Raw genomic sequence first — 18,267 nt, 5'->3', positions numbered from 1 at the left:
ACAGTTGAGCGGCGTTATTTGTAAGAAATATTCCTTGTTTAAAATTTGCGTTTGAAGTGTTAGAAATAATTTAAAGTAATGTCATGTACTGCCTCTCATTTTGTGTTTGTTAATGAAAACGGATATAGATAGGTATACGTGTTTCACAATGAGAAGTGACGTGTGTTTTTGCAGGGGATTTTGGAAAGAATAAGGCTAATATTGTAGGCCTGACGTGGCATTAACGTAGGGTCAGTACTACTAGAATTTATTACAGGTATTTCACTAAATATAAATGTTTTATTGTGGTCAGGAAACTAGTCGTATGCAAGATGCACTCATGAGTTACTTATTATAATTATAGCAATTCGACTTTGACTTTTATTGCTGCGCATGCGTCCTGATGCGAATCCGGGAACATTGGATCTATGACGTAGAAATCACCAAAATTATGTAGCAGAAAATAAAAATAGTATTACTAGTGACAGACATCTAAGCACATCAACGTCTTGTACAATTCATTTTTTTATTTCAGAAAGATTTTATTAAAATCAAAAAATCTAATAACTTACAAAAAGAAAAACAAAAACAAATCCGCAAGCTCTAAGCTTAAATGTAGAATACTCTATTTTCAATACGTAATTTACTTATTTTCCATTATATTATACATATGTATTTTATACTATGTTGATTGCTTTTTATTACCTAACATAAATCTCAGATTGTTGTCCTGCCTGCCTTGTGGTTATTTTATTACCGTAAATTTGGGGGAGGATATCCAAGCACATCAACTTTTGGCAAAGAGGTGCCTTTAGAAACAGTACACAATTGATAGTGTTTGAAGTTATTTTGAACGAAAATACGAAAGTCCTGAAAGTCCTTATTGCAAGAATTGGCTATAAAACGAATGTAACAACGTGTCTCTCCTACTGAACCGCCACGGACCCCAGACTCCACCGTGAAGTTTAGGGTCCGAGGAAGGATCCGACAATGGAAACTTACATGGTACTGCGGTTTTATTGTAACTCGCTAACTTCTCTAGCATCATATCGACAACTTTTGAATACTTTCCAGATAGATCGTTATATTCACTTGGATCAGCAGTTACGTTGAACAAAAACAGTACTTGGTTTTTCACAACAACAGGTTGAATAGGCGTAATACCAGAATCTGGTGGCACCACCCAATCATCACTTTCTAAAAGTATATATCGAATAACGTATTACAACGTCATGTATAAAATATTGAACATTTAGTGTAATTTTAGCATCAATTACCGCGACCTGTTTTGAAAGGTGTGTGGTAGACCCAATAAGGAGTAAAACACCCAAAGGATATCTAAACCTTTTTCTGTGTCGAAAAGTGGGGAAACTAAAACCCCTTTAAAAACATGTTGGAGAGTACACACCGACGGTGCTGCCCAGGACCTGCGTCAGTGATTTGCATATCTGAATAAGCAGGGTAGAATAAGAATAATAGTGACTTTAATTTTGTTTTAAAGTAGTAAAATGTACCTTCGGTTCCTGTAATAATCTTCCAGTCACCTGACCTAAGAGCGGCATTTATTCGAACATCAAAGGGGCTGTTTTTCCACTGTTTACCCTGAATGATTGTCAATGGATCTATATTATGAAGAATTTCCTTTCGTGGAGAGACGTCGTTTTTACTACACACAAAGAATAAATAAGTTTCTATTTTTTAAACTGGTGCTTTAATATCATGATGTGTATACGTATCATTCATAATTTTGATGTATGTATACGTATTGTCCCTCAAAAACATAAAAAATAAAGATTAATAAAATCAGACCTTGAATAAGCCATTTTGCAGTTTAATATGAATAAAAGTTATCCACTACCTAGGTAGGGGTCCGGGACCGCGACAGAACGACAACGGATGGGGACCCTCCAAAGAAATTGCATTTTATTTGTCAGGAATTTGTATGATTTATTTCTTTTTATTTTTAAATGCGCCTTGAGCACTCTGGAGTTTGTGCGCTATGAAAATCTTATTATTATTATTATTAGTGTTATTATTATTATTATTATAGGGAAAAACTGGGGCGGGAATGATTTCAATTATAAAAAAAAACGAAATATACGGTTCAACTTTAACAAAAACCCCATTATCTGGCAGAAAATATGCTATACATCTATATATTTTTTTCATAGATTTTTTTTTTTCACTTTTTAGTTAAAGTAAACTATTTATGCGGAAATTGCATTTAAAAAATTACAAAAGAGACAATATATCTTTAAAGTAAAATTCATGTGATTTGTTTATAATGTTACATTGATAAGAGGATTTCATTTAAGGATTGGGGAAGATGATTATATTCCGGACAACTATTACGCACGTAAAGAACCTTATTTATAATAATTATAATAACATCAAACAAATACGTTAACTGAAATGCATATAATATCCTTTTGTGTAAAAGTATTTGTATCTTATTTATAGTAGTTTAATATTTTAAATGCATAAACTAATTTAGCCTTTTACTTACCTAATAATGCACGGCCATATATTGTATCCATCAAGAGGCTTAGTACCTTTAGTATCACCTTGAGCCAATCCCTCTACAATGGTTGGGAACCAATCACTGACGTGTATTAGTTCATTGTTGATAGTTCCTTGAACTTGTTTTGGAAGAAGGGGACTGTGAACAAAGCCCACCGCACGGACACCCCCTTCCCACAGTGTGTTTTTCCAACCACGTAATGGCCAGTTATTTCCCCCAGCTGTAACCTGTCCACCATTGTCTGAAAAGAAAAAATAATTTCTAACATTCAATCATACACTTTTTTTGCCGCTGTAATTTATATTTATCCTATACCTTCAGTGCATGTAAGCCTAAACTTAGCTCCTCGCTATATAAGATTCCATATAATCCTATATTTCAACATGATTAGGCCTATGATTATCAGATTTTACAATTCGAAAAAAACTTCAATATTGAAATATTGTCATGTGAATTGCCTGATTACATTCATAGATAATATTTTATTGATAAATGGTATATAGAAATAACCACCTAAGATACTTTCTAGTTTAACGAAGCATAGTAGTCTTTCTGCCGTGTGCTATTTGAATTTAAAAAGAATTGTTTACAAAGAAAGTTTGGGTAGTGTAAAATGATAAACCGGTGTTGTAAGCATACTTTCATCAACTTATAACAACAACAATCTTATCCAATGGTAAAAGGGATTTTTAAATCAAGTGCTAAAGTAAATATGTTTCGTGGTCTGTAGCTAATGCGGTATGTGCACTCATTTATGACTATTATTCGATAGAATGATTTAGTGACAATATTCAAGTTTCATGTTTGTTTATCCACACAACAATAATAATAACACAATAAGGTATTTATCAAAGTAAATCATTCTCGGTAGATAGGGAGAAACATGCATGAAGCCATATGCTTTAAGCGTGATCCTCCAAAAATGATTAGGCCTACTAATATCTTACTCAATTTAATTCGATGAGAAACGTGAAGAAATATTCACAAATAAGTCTTCTTATTGACAAAATCAAAGAATAAATATATATCCTGTGAGATTCCAATTAGAAACCACCTAACCTCATAAAGGAATCGTAGTAAATGCAATAATGAGATGTAAACTGCAAATTTCTGTTTAATATATTTTAGAAATGCCGATATATTTAAACAAATTAAAAAAAAAAAAAAAAGCTTGGAAGAATATCTAATACTATCTAAAATAATCATCGTTATCGTAATCACAAGAGATGTTACCTGACGAAAATATAATAACAGTATTATCATACAGTCCTGTTGTTTTTAAAGTGGCTGTAATGTTACCAATTGCCTCGTCCATACAAGTCACCATGCCGGCGTATGTCTGTCGCGATTTATCATTAGGATAAATCGATTTGTATGGCTCTGCGTAACTGGCAGGAACTTCTAGAGGCGAATGCACTGCTTGGAAAAAGGTATATACAGAAATAGTGACTGAAAAACACAAATGGCATTATTTAATTCAATTCTTTCGTTTTTAGTTTCCAATATTTACAATTCATTTGTTTATTTCAAGTAAAATATAGCCTAAGAACAGATAGGCCTAGACCAATTCCGTTCAGATTTTTATAAGACTAGATAGATATTTGCTGAGGATGCAGATCTAATCTGAAATTAAACTATAAATAAACTGCAGTTAGGTCTAAAGCTTGGTTCCCAGTAGCGACGCAACGTAACGCAATCTACGTAACGTAACAAAATGCCATAGGCTCTCTAATAATGCCTGCATGAAATCAAACGATGTTTGCAGAACTGTTGCGTATTCTGTATCTTGGAAAACGCTATAGTCACAGATACTTAATTATGGTGTCAACATCGTTAGAATATATGTTTTTATATTCACTTTAATGAAAAAGTTTTTCCAAAAATGAATGGAAGTGCTATTTCTAACATTATTGACCTTTGACCTTGATCTATCATATCTTAGCAACCACTAATCGGAGACATACACAATTAGGGCTTAAATTGTTCAGAAACTACACATTAGACTAGTCCAGATTTGATAAAAATGAAATGCTGTAGGCCTAGGCATTTCGTGTTAAAAGCGAATACACATGTGTTTTAGGGTAATTTTGGGGTGCTGAATTCAAATCTGTTTACCGGTCCAATTTTTAGATCTTCACCCCTAAAATGTGAAAAACAAAATGGCCGCCATTTCAAACTTAATTTTGGCTTATAACTACAATTTGAAAAGAAAAAGTCGCCCCAATCGAGACTCGAACTCGGACCGCCTGCTTGATATGCAGATGTTCTAACCATTAGACCACTGGCATTTTATATTCACTCTAATGGCATAATTTTGCAAAAAATGGCGAATTCTAACAATATTGACATTTGACCTTGAGTTATCATATCTTAGCAATCACTAATAGGAGAGACACATAATATGGATCAAAATGTTCAGAAACTACACATTTATAGTATAATGGCATGTTTTAGCAAAAATGGCTGATTCTAACATTGACCTTTGAACTTTACACTACACTAAATCGCATAACTTTGAAAATATTGTACATATGAAATTGTCAGTGTCAAATTGTTTAGAACATACATGTTTCTAGAGAAAGAATTGCCTATTGTATGGTTATTAATATTTGAACTATTTTGAAAAGGATTTCAACCGGAATCTTTTTTATGTGGACATCTATTAGAACATGTGAATTGGCACTCTACAATGTAAAAGAGTTGCAACGTTGACTTATTATGTTTAGTTTAAAGTAGACCATTGGTACATTAAATTTATAAGCATAAAATATTGCATTCATCCATAAACTGCCTACAAATTTACACGTTTGTTTATTTTATTTCATATCGTCTTCGCAGCTGAATATTTTATATTAAAAGCATTAAACTCGATGGTAAAAAAAATGGTAAAAATTAAATTAGAAACATGGTACATACACAATACATTCACGTAAAAAAGTACAAAAACAAATTATAAAAAGTTAAAATCTATACACCACTGTATCACTATCACTACTGTATTTGAGAAAGCTAACTGATAGTTGGCGAAACGTCAGGTAAATAATCGTTATTTACTATTACAATCTACGGTTGAGAAATAAGAACTATTATATTGTACTACTGTATATGGTTATATTGAAATAAATAAATAAATTCCTTAAAAAATTGAGGTTTTTACTGTATACGGCGAAAATATTGCAATTGGTGGTCAGCCTAATGAGTCTCGATAGCCAATTTAAACCAAACTAAATACAGTATGTTGCATTAATATCGATCTTTTAAAATTCCAGTTATCAACAACACGTCTAGTAGTATAGTAGAAAAGACTTTCTTAATAAGACTATGTTTCAACCTAACAAAATGCCCTCAAGAGTGATGCTATTCTTAACAAAATATAAACTAAATAATATTTAGAAATTTGTTTGTTGAATATGTCATTTAATGCCAATTCAATTTGATCGAAAAATAAATTATTAACTTGAAAAAAACTTTAATAACCCTGCGAAAAAAAATGCAATTTGACACTAAAAATAGATTCATAAGTACAATATTGTCAAAGTTATGCGATTTTTTTGTAGTGTTTAGGTCAAAGGTCAATAATGTTAGAATCAGCAATTTTTTGCTAAAACATGCTATTAGACTAAATATAAATGTGTAGTTTCTGAACATTTTGAGCCATATTGTGTGTGTCTCCTATTAGTGGTTGCTAAGATATGATAAATCAGGGTCAAAGGTCAATAATGTTAGAATCCGCCAATTTTTTTGGGAAAAACATGTCATTAGACTGGATATAAATGTGTTGTTTCTAAACAATTCAAGCCCTAAATTGTTTAATCTCCGATTAGTGGTTGCTGAGATATAATAAATCAAGGTCAAAGGTCAATAATGTTAGAAATAGCACTTTCATTCATTTTTGGACAAACTTTTTCTTTAAAGTGAATATAAAAACATAGCGTCTAACGATTTTGACACCATAATTACGTATCTGTGACTAACGGTTTCCAAGATACATTTCCAAGTATGTTATTGAAAATGGCCGCCATTTCCTAACGTTGATAAATGTGTTCAGTAGGGTCTAAAGAAGACATTTCATCAAAAAAAAACTTTTCTTGCAACAAAAAGGGTAATTTTTAGCTAAATCCCATGAACTACGCGTTACGTTGCGTTGCTAGTGGAAACTACGCTTAAAGATAAATTATTTGAAAAATCCTGACCCACAAACAGAACAGCAACAAATGTTTAGTGAGATCCAACTTACCCACTATACTGTGTTGTGAGAGCATGCATTGGGTTCAAATATCATTAGTAACTTCTTATACTTGGCTCCGTAATTATATACACATAATATATTCCAATAATAATGGTTTCTTCTGTACATGTACAGGATACGCAAAGTTCCTTGTGTTAACAAACAACGGTAAGTAAAATAAATACGTCCTGCTTGTTCGACGGTCGGTAGTTGAGAGAGAGAGACAAAGAATAAAAAGGTTTGCATGCCGTTCGTTACACCTGCTAACACATATGCAAATTGCCTCTACATCAGCTCCCCTCTAGATCGCAAATGAAATGTTAGCGAGCGATGAATAAAAAAAAATGATTCTAGTATAAAACTTCCAGCACAATAAACTAACAGAATTTCTTCAACCGCAATCATAATCTGCAAGCTTACGTGGCCAGTGTACATGTCGTCCGCTACGCGTTTGCCGTGGCGGAGGTGCGACTGGAATAGCACTTGCGGTTGGGGAAAGCCCTGCTTCCGGTTGCCTTGACGATTCTGGAAAGTTGTTAATAGCTTTACCATTATTTACATAGGCGACTTTTAGTCTGTCCAAACTAACAGTTTCATGTTTACCTGCGATGCTCAAAACAAAGTATTTGTCAGTTCTGTTTAAAACTTTAAATGGCCCATTGTAAGGAGACTGAATAGGTTTCTTTACGCTATCGCAACGAACAAACACGTGAGTACATTCACGCAAATCGTCGTGGATTTGTGCGGTGCGTTGATTCGCTCGTGTTGGCACTGGTCGAATATTCTGCATGTGTCTTTGCAATCTATGTACGTAATTCGCAGGCTCATGTGAGGCGATATCAGTAGGCGCGACAAACTGCCCTGGAAGTTTCAGGGTTGCTCCATACACCAGTTCCGATGAAGAACAGCCTAAATCAACTTTGACCGCTGTCCGGAGACCCAGAAGAACTAAAGGTAAAGTTTCACTCCACTTCTGAGGATCATCTTGAGCCTTAAGCGAAACCTTTAATTGGCGGTGAAAACGTTCAACTAATCCATTTGACATAGGATGGTAAGATGTTGTTCAAATGCGTTTTGTGCCCAACATGTTAGATAGGGCGGTGAATAGTGCCGATTCCTAATAATGCACGGCCATATATTGTATCCATCAAGAGGCTTAGTACCTTTAGTATCACCTTGAGCCAATCCCTCTACAATGGTTGGGAACCAATCACTGACGTGTATTAGTTCATTGTTGATAGTTCCTTGAACTTGTTTTGGAAGAAGGGGACTGTGAACAAAGCCCACCGCACGGACACCCCCTTCCCACAGTGTGTTTTTCCAACCACGTAATGGCCAGTTATTTCCCCCAGCTGTAACCTGTCCACCATTGTCTGAAAAGAAAAAATAATTTCTAACATTCAATCATACACTTTTTTTGCCGCTGTAATTTATATTTATCCTATACCTTCAGTGCATGTAAGCCTAAACTTAGCTCCTCGCTATATAAGATTCCATATAATCCTATATTTCAACATGATTAGGCCTATGATTATCAGATTTTACAATTCGAAAAAAACTTCAATATTGAAATATTGTCATGTGAATTGCCTGATTACATTCATAGATAATATTTTATTGATAAATGGTATATAGAAATAACCACCTAAGATACTTTCTAGTTTAACGAAGCATAGTAGTCTTTCTGCCGTGTGCTATTTGAATTTAAAAAGAATTGTTTACAAAGAAAGTTTGGGTAGTGTAAAATGATAAACCGGTGTTGTAAGCATACTTTCATCAACTTATAACAACAACAATCTTATCCAATGGTAAAAGGGATTTTTAAATCAAGTGCTAAAGTAAATATGTTTCGTGGTCTGTAGCTAATGCGGTATGTGCACTCATTTATGACTATTATTCGATAGAATGATTTAGTGACAATATTCAAGTTTCATGTTTGTTTATCCACACAACAATAATAATAACACAATAAGGTATTTATCAAAGTAAATCATTCTCGGTAGATAGGGAGAAACATGCATGAAGCCATATGCTTTAAGCGTGATCCTCCAAAAATGATTAGGCCTACTAATATCTTACTCAATTTAATTCGATGAGAAACGTGAAGAAATATTCACAAATAAGTCTTCTTATTGACAAAATCAAAGAATAAATATATATCCTGTGAGATTCCAATTAGAAACCACCTAACCTCATAAAGGAATCGTAGTAAATGCAATAATGAGATGTAAACTGCAAATTTCTGTTTAATATATTTTAGAAATGCCGATATATTTAAACAAATTAAAAAAAAAAAAAAAAGCTTGGAAGAATATCTAATACTATCTAAAATAATCATCGTTATCGTAATCACAAGAGATGTTACCTGACGAAAATATAATAACAGTATTATCATACAGTCCTGTTGTTTTTAAAGTGGCTGTAATGTTACCAATTGCCTCGTCCATACAAGTCACCATGCCGGCGTATGTCTGTCGCGATTTATCATTAGGATAAATCGATTTGTATGGCTCTGCGTAACTGGCAGGAACTTCTAGAGGCGAATGCACTGCTTGGAAAAAGGTATATACAGAAATAGTGACTGAAAAACACAAATGGCATTATTTAATTCAATTCTTTCGTTTTTAGTTTCCAATATTTACAATTCATTTGTTTATTTCAAGTAAAATATAGCCTAAGAACAGATAGGCCTAGACCAATTCCGTTCAGATTTTTATAAGACTAGATAGATATTTGCTGATGATGCAGATCTAATCTGAAATTAAACTATAAATAAACTGCAGTTAGGTCTAAAGCTTGGTTCCCAGTAGCGACGCAACGTAACGCAATCTACGTAACGTAACAAAATGCCATAGGCTCTCTAATAATGCCTGCATGAAATCAAACGATGTTTGCAGAACTGTTGCGTATTCTGTATCTTGGAAAACGCTATAGTCACAGATACTTAATTATGGTGTCAACATCGTTAGAATATATGTTTTTATATTCACTTTAATGAAAAAGTTTTTCCAAAAATGAATGGAAGTGCTATTTCTAACATTATTGACCTTTGACCTTGATCTATCATATCTTAGCAACCACTAATCGGAGACATACACAATTAGGGCTTAAATTGTTCAGAAACTACACATTAGACTAGTCCAGATTTGATAAAAATGAAATGCTGTAGGCCTAGGCATTTCGTGTTAAAAGCGAATACACATGTGTTTTAGGGTAATTTTGGGGTGCTGAATTCAAATCTGTTTACCGGTCCAATTTTTAGATCTTCACCCCTAAAATGTGAAAAACAAAATGGCCGCCATTTCAAACTTAATTTTGGCTTATAACTACAATTTGAAAAGAAAAAGTCGCCCCAATCGAGACTCGAACTCGGACCGCCTGCTTGATATGCAGATGTTCTAACCATTAGACCACTGGCATTTTATATTCACTCTAATGGCATAATTTTGCAAAAAATGGCGAATTCTAACAATATTGACATTTGACCTTGAGTTATCATATCTTAGCAATCACTAATAGGAGAGACACATAATATGGATCAAAATGTTCAGAAACTACACATTTATAGTATAATGGCATGTTTTAGCAAAAATGGCTGATTCTAACATTGACCTTTGAACTTTACACTACACTAAATCGCATAACTTTGAAAATATTGTACATATGAAATTGTCAGTGTCAAATTGTTTAGAACATACATGTTTCTAGAGAAAGAATTGCCTATTGTATGGTTATTAATATTTGAACTATTTTGAAAAGGATTTCAACCGGAATCTTTTTTATGTGGACATCTATTAGAACATGTGAATTGGCACTCTACAATGTAAAAGAGTTGCAACGTTGACTTATTATGTTTAGTTTAAAGTAGACCATTGGTACATTAAATTTATAAGCATAAAATATTGCATTCATCCATAAACTGCCTACAAATTTACACGTTTGTTTATTTTATTTCATATCGTCTTCGCAGCTGAATATTTTATATTAAAAGCATTAAACTCGATGGTAAAAAAAATGGTAAAAATTAAATTAGAAACATGGTACATACACAATACATTCACGTAAAAAAGTACAAAAACAAATTATAAAAAGTTAAAATCTATACACCACTGTATCACTATCACTACTGTATTTGAGAAAGCTAACTGATAGTTGGCGAAACGTCAGGTAAATAATCGTTATTTACTATTACAATCTACGGTTGAGAAATAAGAACTATTATATTGTACTACTGTATATGGTTATATTGAAATAAATAAATAAATTCCTTAAAAAATTGAGGTTTTTACTGTATACGGCGAAAATATTGCAATTGGTGGTCAGCCTAATGAGTCTCGATAGCCAATTTAAACCAAACTAAATACAGTATGTTGCATTAATATCGATCTTTTAAAATTCCAGTTATCAACAACACGTCTAGTAGTATAGTAGAAAAGACTTTCTTAATAAGACTATGTTTCAACCTAACAAAATGCCCTCAAGAGTGATGCTATTCTTAACAAAATATAAACTAAATAATATTTAGAAATTTGTTTGTTGAATATGTCATTTAATGCCAATTCAATTTGATCGAAAAATAAATTATTAACTTGAAAAAAACTTTAATAACCCTGCGAAAAAAAATGCAATTTGACACTAAAAATAGATTCATAAGTACAATATTGTCAAAGTTATGCGATTTTTTTGTAGTGTTTAGGTCAAAGGTCAATAATGTTAGAATCAGCAATTTTTTGCTAAAACATGCTATTAGACTAAATATAAATGTGTAGTTTCTGAACATTTTGAGCCATATTGTGTGTGTCTCCTATTAGTGGTTGCTAAGATATGATAAATCAGGGTCAAAGGTCAATAATGTTAGAATCCGCCAATTTTTTTGGGAAAAACATGTCATTAGACTGGATATAAATGTGTTGTTTCTAAACAATTCAAGCCCTAAATTGTTTAATCTCCGATTAGTGGTTGCTGAGATATAATAAATCAAGGTCAAAGGTCAATAATGTTAGAAATAGCACTTTCATTCATTTTTGGACAAACTTTTTCTTTAAAGTGAATATAAAAACATAGCGTCTAACGATTTTGACACCATAATTACGTATCTGTGACTAACGGTTTCCAAGATACATTTCCAAGTATGTTATTGAAAATGGCCGCCATTTCCTAACGTTGATAAATGTGTTCAGTAGGGTCTAAAGAAGACATTTCATCAAAAAAAAACTTTTCTTGCAACAAAAAGGGTAATTTTTAGCTAAATCCCATGAACTACGCGTTACGTTGCGTTGCTAGTGGAAACTACGCTTAAAGATAAATTATTTGAAAAATCCTGACCCACAAACAGAACAGCAACAAATGTTTAGTGAGATCCAACTTACCCACTATACTGTGTTGTGAGAGCATGCATTGGGTTCAAATATCATTAGTAACTTCTTATACTTGGCTCCGTAATTATATACACATAATATATTCCAATAATAATGGTTTCTTCTGTACATGTACAGGATACGCAAAGTTCCTTGTGTTAACAAACAACGGTAAGTAAAATAAATACGTCCTGCTTGTTCGACGGTCGGTAGTTGAGAGAGAGAGACAAAGAATAAAAAGGTTTGCATGCCGTTCGTTACACCTGCTAACACATATGCAAATTGCCTCTACATCAGCTCCCCTCTAGATCGCAAATGAAATGTTAGCGAGCGATGAATAAAAAAAAATGATTCTAGTATAAAACTTCCAGCACAATAAACTAACAGAATTTCTTCAACCGCAATCATAATCTGCAAGCTTACGTGGCCAGTGTACATGTCGTCCGCTACGCGTTTGCCGTGGCGGAGGTGCGACTGGAATAGCACTTGCGGTTGGGGAAAGCCCTGCTTCCGGTTGCCTTGACGATTCTGGAAAGTTGTTAATAGCTTTACCATTATTTACATAGGCGACTTTTAGTCTGTCCAAACTAACAGTTTCATGTTTACCTGCGATGCTCAAAACAAAGTATTTGTCAGTTCTGTTTAAAACTTTAAATGGCCCATTGTAAGGAGACTGAATAGGTTTCTTTACGCTATCGCAACGAACAAACACGTGAGTACATTCACGCAAATCGTCGTGGATTTGTGCGGTGCGTTGATTCGCTCGTGTTGGCACTGGTCGAATATTCTGCATGTGTCTTTGCAATCTATGTACGTAATTCGCAGGCTCATGTGAGGCGATATCAGTAGGCGCGACAAACTGCCCTGGAAGTTTCAGGGTTGCTCCATACACCAGTTCCGATGAAGAACAGCCTAAATCAACTTTGACCGCTGTCCGGAGACCCAGAAGAACTAAAGGTAAAGTTTCACTCCACTTCTGAGGATCATCTTGAGCCTTAAGCGAAACCTTTAATTGGCGGTGAAAACGTTCAACTAATCCATTTGACATAGGATGGTAAGATGTTGTTCAAATGCGTTTTGTGCCCAACATGTTAGATAGGGCGGTGAATAGTGCCGATTCGAACTGACGACCACGGTCTGTAGTGATGGTGGATGGCGCACCGAATCTGGATACCCAAACAGTGACAAACGCTTTGGCTACAGTTTCAGCGGTAATATTGGTGATTGATATGGCCTCTGGCCATCTTGTAAAGCGATCGATACATGTAAGTAGGTAAGTATAACCATCCGATACAGGTAGAGGTCCTACCAAGTCTATGTGGACGTGGTCGAATCTTATGTCGGGCGTCGCAAACGTACCTAATGGTGTCACAGTGTGGCGATGAACCTTATTCTTCTGGCATTTTAAACAACATTTAGCCCATGTCCGCACATCACTGTTCATACCAGGCCAAACATACCGTGAAGCGATTAATTTTAGTGAAGCTCGAATCCCTGGATGAGAAAGTGAATGCAAAGAGTCAAACACTAACCTACGCATACCTTTGGGCACGAATGGTCTATGATTACCAGTGGTGACATCGCATACAATAGTACCGCCGCTAGTCGCTATCGGTACGTCTCTCAACTTGAAAACAGACTTATGCTGATGTTCGAGCAACTCCGCATCTTTTTGCTGGTGCCTAGCCATGACGTCATAATCAATAGAAAGCTCCGATGAAGCTGACACTGCATTCAAGTCCATACGTGACAGTGCGTCTGCTACGGTATTCTCGCTACCCTTGACGTGTCGAATGTCCGTGGTAAACTGTGAGACGTAGTCTAAGTGACGTATCTCTCGCGGCGAATATCGATCTGCGCTGGAACGTAATGCGTGTGTTAAAGGTTTATGGTCAGTTAAGATATAAAATGTTCTAGCTTCTAGAACGTGGCGAAAATGCTTAACTGCAAGATAGGTAGCTAGTAATTCCCGTCCAAAAGTACTATATCTCCTTTCCACCGGATTTAGACGTCGGGAAAAAAATGCAAGTGGATGCCAAATCCCTGCTACCATTTGTTGCAACACACCACCTACAGCGCAATTGGACGCATCTACCATTAAACACAATGCAGCGTCAGGATGTGGATGTTCTAGAAGAGTTGATTCGACGAGTGCATACTTGACCTTGTTGAACGATTCAATTTCCGTCGGAGATAGTTCAATCGCCGTTTTAGGTTTACCGACAAGTAAATCAGTTAATGGATGAATCAAATCCGAACATCTAGGTATAAACCGTCTGTAGAAATTAATTAATCCCAGAAACTCACGTAATTTACGCACAGTATCTGGTACTGGAAACTGTTCAATCGCCTCAACCTTGGAACGCAATGGCTGTATCCCAAACTCGTTAATTTGATGACCTAAAAATTGTAGTGAAGACACACCCCATACACACTTGGACGGATTAACAATGATACCAAATTCATCGAGACGTTTAAAAAGTGCCTGAAGATGCAATTCATGTTCAGCAGTATCCATGCTGGCAATAAGTAAGTCATCAATGTAAGCATACACGAAATTCATACCCCGCAACACCTGGTCAATAAAACGCTGAAATGACTGTGCCGCATTTCGAAGACCAAATGGCATTCTTAAGAACTCGAACATGCCAAACGGCGTAGTAATAGCGGTTTTTGAAATGTCTTTAGGATCGACGGGTATTTGATGATATGCACGTACCAAATCTATCTTAGAAAAAATCTTGCAACCCGAGAGAGTCGCGGTAAAGTCATGAATGTGAGGGATGGGGTACATATCTGGAACAGTCACATTATTTAAAGCTCGGTAGTCCCCACATGGCCTCCAATCACCTGTTGTTCCTTTAGGCACCATGTGTAGCGGCGACGACCAGTTACTATCTGAGGGCCGTATAATTCCTAATTGTAACATATGATCAAATTCAGCCCGTGCAATTTTCAATTTCTCAGAAGATAATCGGCGAGGTCTGGCACAAACTGGCAACCCATTTGTATTTATCTGATGTGTAACATTATGTTTCACGCTTCCATTACGAAAACATGGTTTGGTAATCGTTTTATATTTGTTTAATATTTCCTGAAAACGAGGATTTACTTTTGGGGTCGGAAAGACCGGACTAAGTGATGCTAGGGTACATTCTATTCCCTTGACACTGATACTAGTAGTAGCATCGAAAAGTTGGCGATTTTTTAAGTCCACAATTAAACCAAAACGTCGTAAAAAATCGGCCCCAATAATCGCATTAGGCACATCAGCAACAGTAAATATCCACCTATACGTGCGTCGAAATCCAAAATCAACTGTTAAGGAACGCTCCCTATAAGTAGATATTGTAGATTTGTTTACTGCTTGCAATACAAAGTCAGTTTTTCGGTGCAACTTGTCTGTTATTGATGGAGGTAACACGCTAACCTCCGCTCCAGTGTCAACTAAGAATCTAAGTCCCGAAGTACGATCAGAAATAAAAAATAGACGACTACCTTCACCAACGCCAGCAGCTGTCGCCGTCTCTAGTCGCTGGCTTGGTCGTTTCCCGCCTTCTGTGAGGAAAAAGAGCATGGTGAATTACATTTATGTGCCTTGTTACCATATCGATGATGATACCAGCATAAACCATCATTAGATGTAGCAGAGGGCGAGCGTTTTCGGCTTTCACGTTGTTTACTACGGCTTCTGCCTCTGACTTGTTTCGCCAAGGAAGAAACGAGGCTGGTCAACTTACTAACCTCAGCTCTCAATTCTCTTAATTCATCTGACGTTGCGCGTGCACCCGTATCCTTAATTGTCGTGGCAATAGTAGGTGGTGGTGGAGAAACTTCCAAAATTTTCAAAATTTTATCGGCCAACGCTGCCAGATCTGAAAGGTCCATATCCTCACGGGTGGACGCTAATATCAATTGAACATTAGTAGGCAATCTTTGCACAAACAACTGTTTCAGGATGGATGTCTCTAAATCACGATCCCCCAGCAATTGGTACATCTTGCGTAGTAACTGACTAGGCTTGCGATCACCTAATTCTTCCGTTAACAACTGATGAAGACGCTTTTGCTCCGACACGGATGTCCTTTTAACCAATTCCGATTTCAAATGGGTATATGGTCTCTGGTATGGAGGGCTTAGCAATAAATCCCGAACCTCCTGTGCGATATTAGGCGGCAAAGAAGCAATTATATACGAATACTTTGTTTCCTCAGCCGTAATTCCTCTGGTAACAAACTGAGCCTCCACTTGCGCAAACCAAATAAGTGGGTCATTCGGCCAAAATGGCGGCAATTTTAAACTTACAGCAGCCGCCACAGGTGGTGCCTCATCCATTCTAGCGGCCATTTTGATCGGTGTAGCTCTTCCCGGAGAAGGTCTCGCCATAATTCCATTCACGTATCAAACAACGACAACTCAAAGTAATCTTGCAACAACGACGAAGAAAAATATTTAAATATTCCAAGCACTCTCGTTAGATCACGTCGGGGTCACCACTTTAGTGAGATCCAACTTACCCACTATACTGTGTTGTGAGAGCATGCATTGGGTTCAAATATCATTAGTAACTTCTTATACTTGGCTCCGTAATTATATACACATAATATATTCCAATAATAATGGTTTCTTCTGTACATGTACAGGATACGCAAAGTTCCTTGTGTTAACAAACAACGGTAAGTAAAATAAATACGTCCTGCTTGTTCGACGGTCGGTAGTTGAGAGAGAGAGACAAAGAATAAAAAGGTTTGCATGCCGTTCGTTACACCTGCTAACACATATGCAAATTGCCTCTACAAATGGAATGTCAATTTCGCGGGCTCAATTGCTTGATTATTAAAATAAAAGTAACTACCTTTTTACTTTTTTTATGAGCCTTGATAACTGCTTTGGCTTTCGTAGCAAATAAAACGGTAGAGTAAGTGTTATTGTATTCTGTCGCTACTTTGAAGTTATCCCAGAAATCATATCCTTCCTCTCTGATATGGGTGTAGTAGTCCTCATGTCCAACATAGTGACCTTTACAAGAAATGAAAATATTATAAATAAATTAAAGCCTCGACACAAGTTTGATGGTCCAGGCGACGACCGACGACATATCGATTGATCTGACCTACGCGCATATAGCGTGGAGCGTCGTGAAAACGAAACATTGACGTTCGATTTGATTTGCCGGAACAAGTGATAGACCCTTAAAAATCTACTAACCAAAAAATGAATCAAAGCCTCGATTAATTGGAACACATGCTTCCTTGTAAAATCCAAGATGCCATTTACCAACCATATGCGTTGCATAACCAAATTCTTTTAGTTTCTGTGGTAGAGTAACTTCATCGAGAGGTAGACAATTTGGAACGGATGGCCTTATGATTTCGTGCTGTAAGCCCGTGTGTATCTGATAATTAAAATCAACAAACCTAAAATACATCTCAAGGAATACTTTTGCAAAGAGCTATGGTACATAAACTAACTTCTTCACATTGAAAATCGTATAGAAAAAACACATACAAACTGTATTTCCTATACTCAAAATTCTAAAATTTCTAAGACCGAGAAAAACAAGATTGATTTATCATGGAGACAACATTTTTAAAAAGAAATTTTAAGGTAATAACATAATAACGTTTGATAATGTCGGAACCAGCTATTAATAGACTGTAGTTTGTTCACACTAACATTTATTTGAGCTGCTTTATGAATAACGTAGCAGGTATGAATCATACAATTTCAGTTTACCACAGAAAAAAACAAATAAGGTCTACATGGTGTGAAAATGGTTCAACGGTGAATAAACCATTTGGAATAAAAATGTTAATATGGTATAGAAATCCCTCATTTGGGACACCCATGAGGGAAGATAACCTGAAAGGACTAACCTGGTATCTACCAGTCATCAGCTGACTTCTTGTTGGAGTACATATCGGCTGAACATAATATTTTTCAAGCTTAACACCTTCTCCTGCCAATTTGTCTAAAGTCGGTGTTTTAATATTTGAATCGTGGTAACCTATATCATGAAAACCATAATCGTCTGCTACAATCAACACGATGTTCGGCTTAACAACAGGAACTTCTTCAACATTCCGCCTAATAACTGTAACTTTAATCTGTCGAGAAAGTAGGCCTACTACTACCACTACTGGCAGAGCAATAGCAAGCAATGCTATAACACTATTAATCAT

General features: G+C 35.6%; 1 protein-coding gene and 1 pseudogene across 1 annotated transcript; both read right to left on the bottom strand.

Annotated features, from left to right (window-relative positions):
- Nucleotides 1–578: 578 nt before the first annotated feature.
- On the bottom strand, nucleotides 579–18,267 carry LOC140063085 (arylsulfatase J-like; annotated as a pseudogene).
- Nucleotides 15,457–16,688, bottom strand: LOC140062161 (uncharacterized). Its single transcript, XM_072108243.1, has one exon. It carries the CDS (start codon nucleotides 16,469–16,471, stop codon nucleotides 15,614–15,616), a length of 858 nt encoding a protein of 285 aa, XP_071964344.1. The 5' UTR covers nucleotides 16,472–16,688; the 3' UTR covers nucleotides 15,457–15,613.

This window comes from Antedon mediterranea, chromosome 11 (genome assembly GCF_964355755.1).
Source record: "Antedon mediterranea chromosome 11, ecAntMedi1.1, whole genome shotgun sequence".
NCBI lineage: Eukaryota > Metazoa > Echinodermata > Crinoidea > Comatulida > Antedonidae > Antedon > Antedon mediterranea.
This window is presented reverse-complemented; position numbering and strand designations above follow the sequence as displayed.

Coding starts and splice junctions, on each gene's coding strand:
- LOC140062161 (XM_072108243.1), bottom strand. CDS start 16,471: ATGGCGAGACCTTCTCCGGGAAGAGCTACACCGATCAAAATGGCCGCT.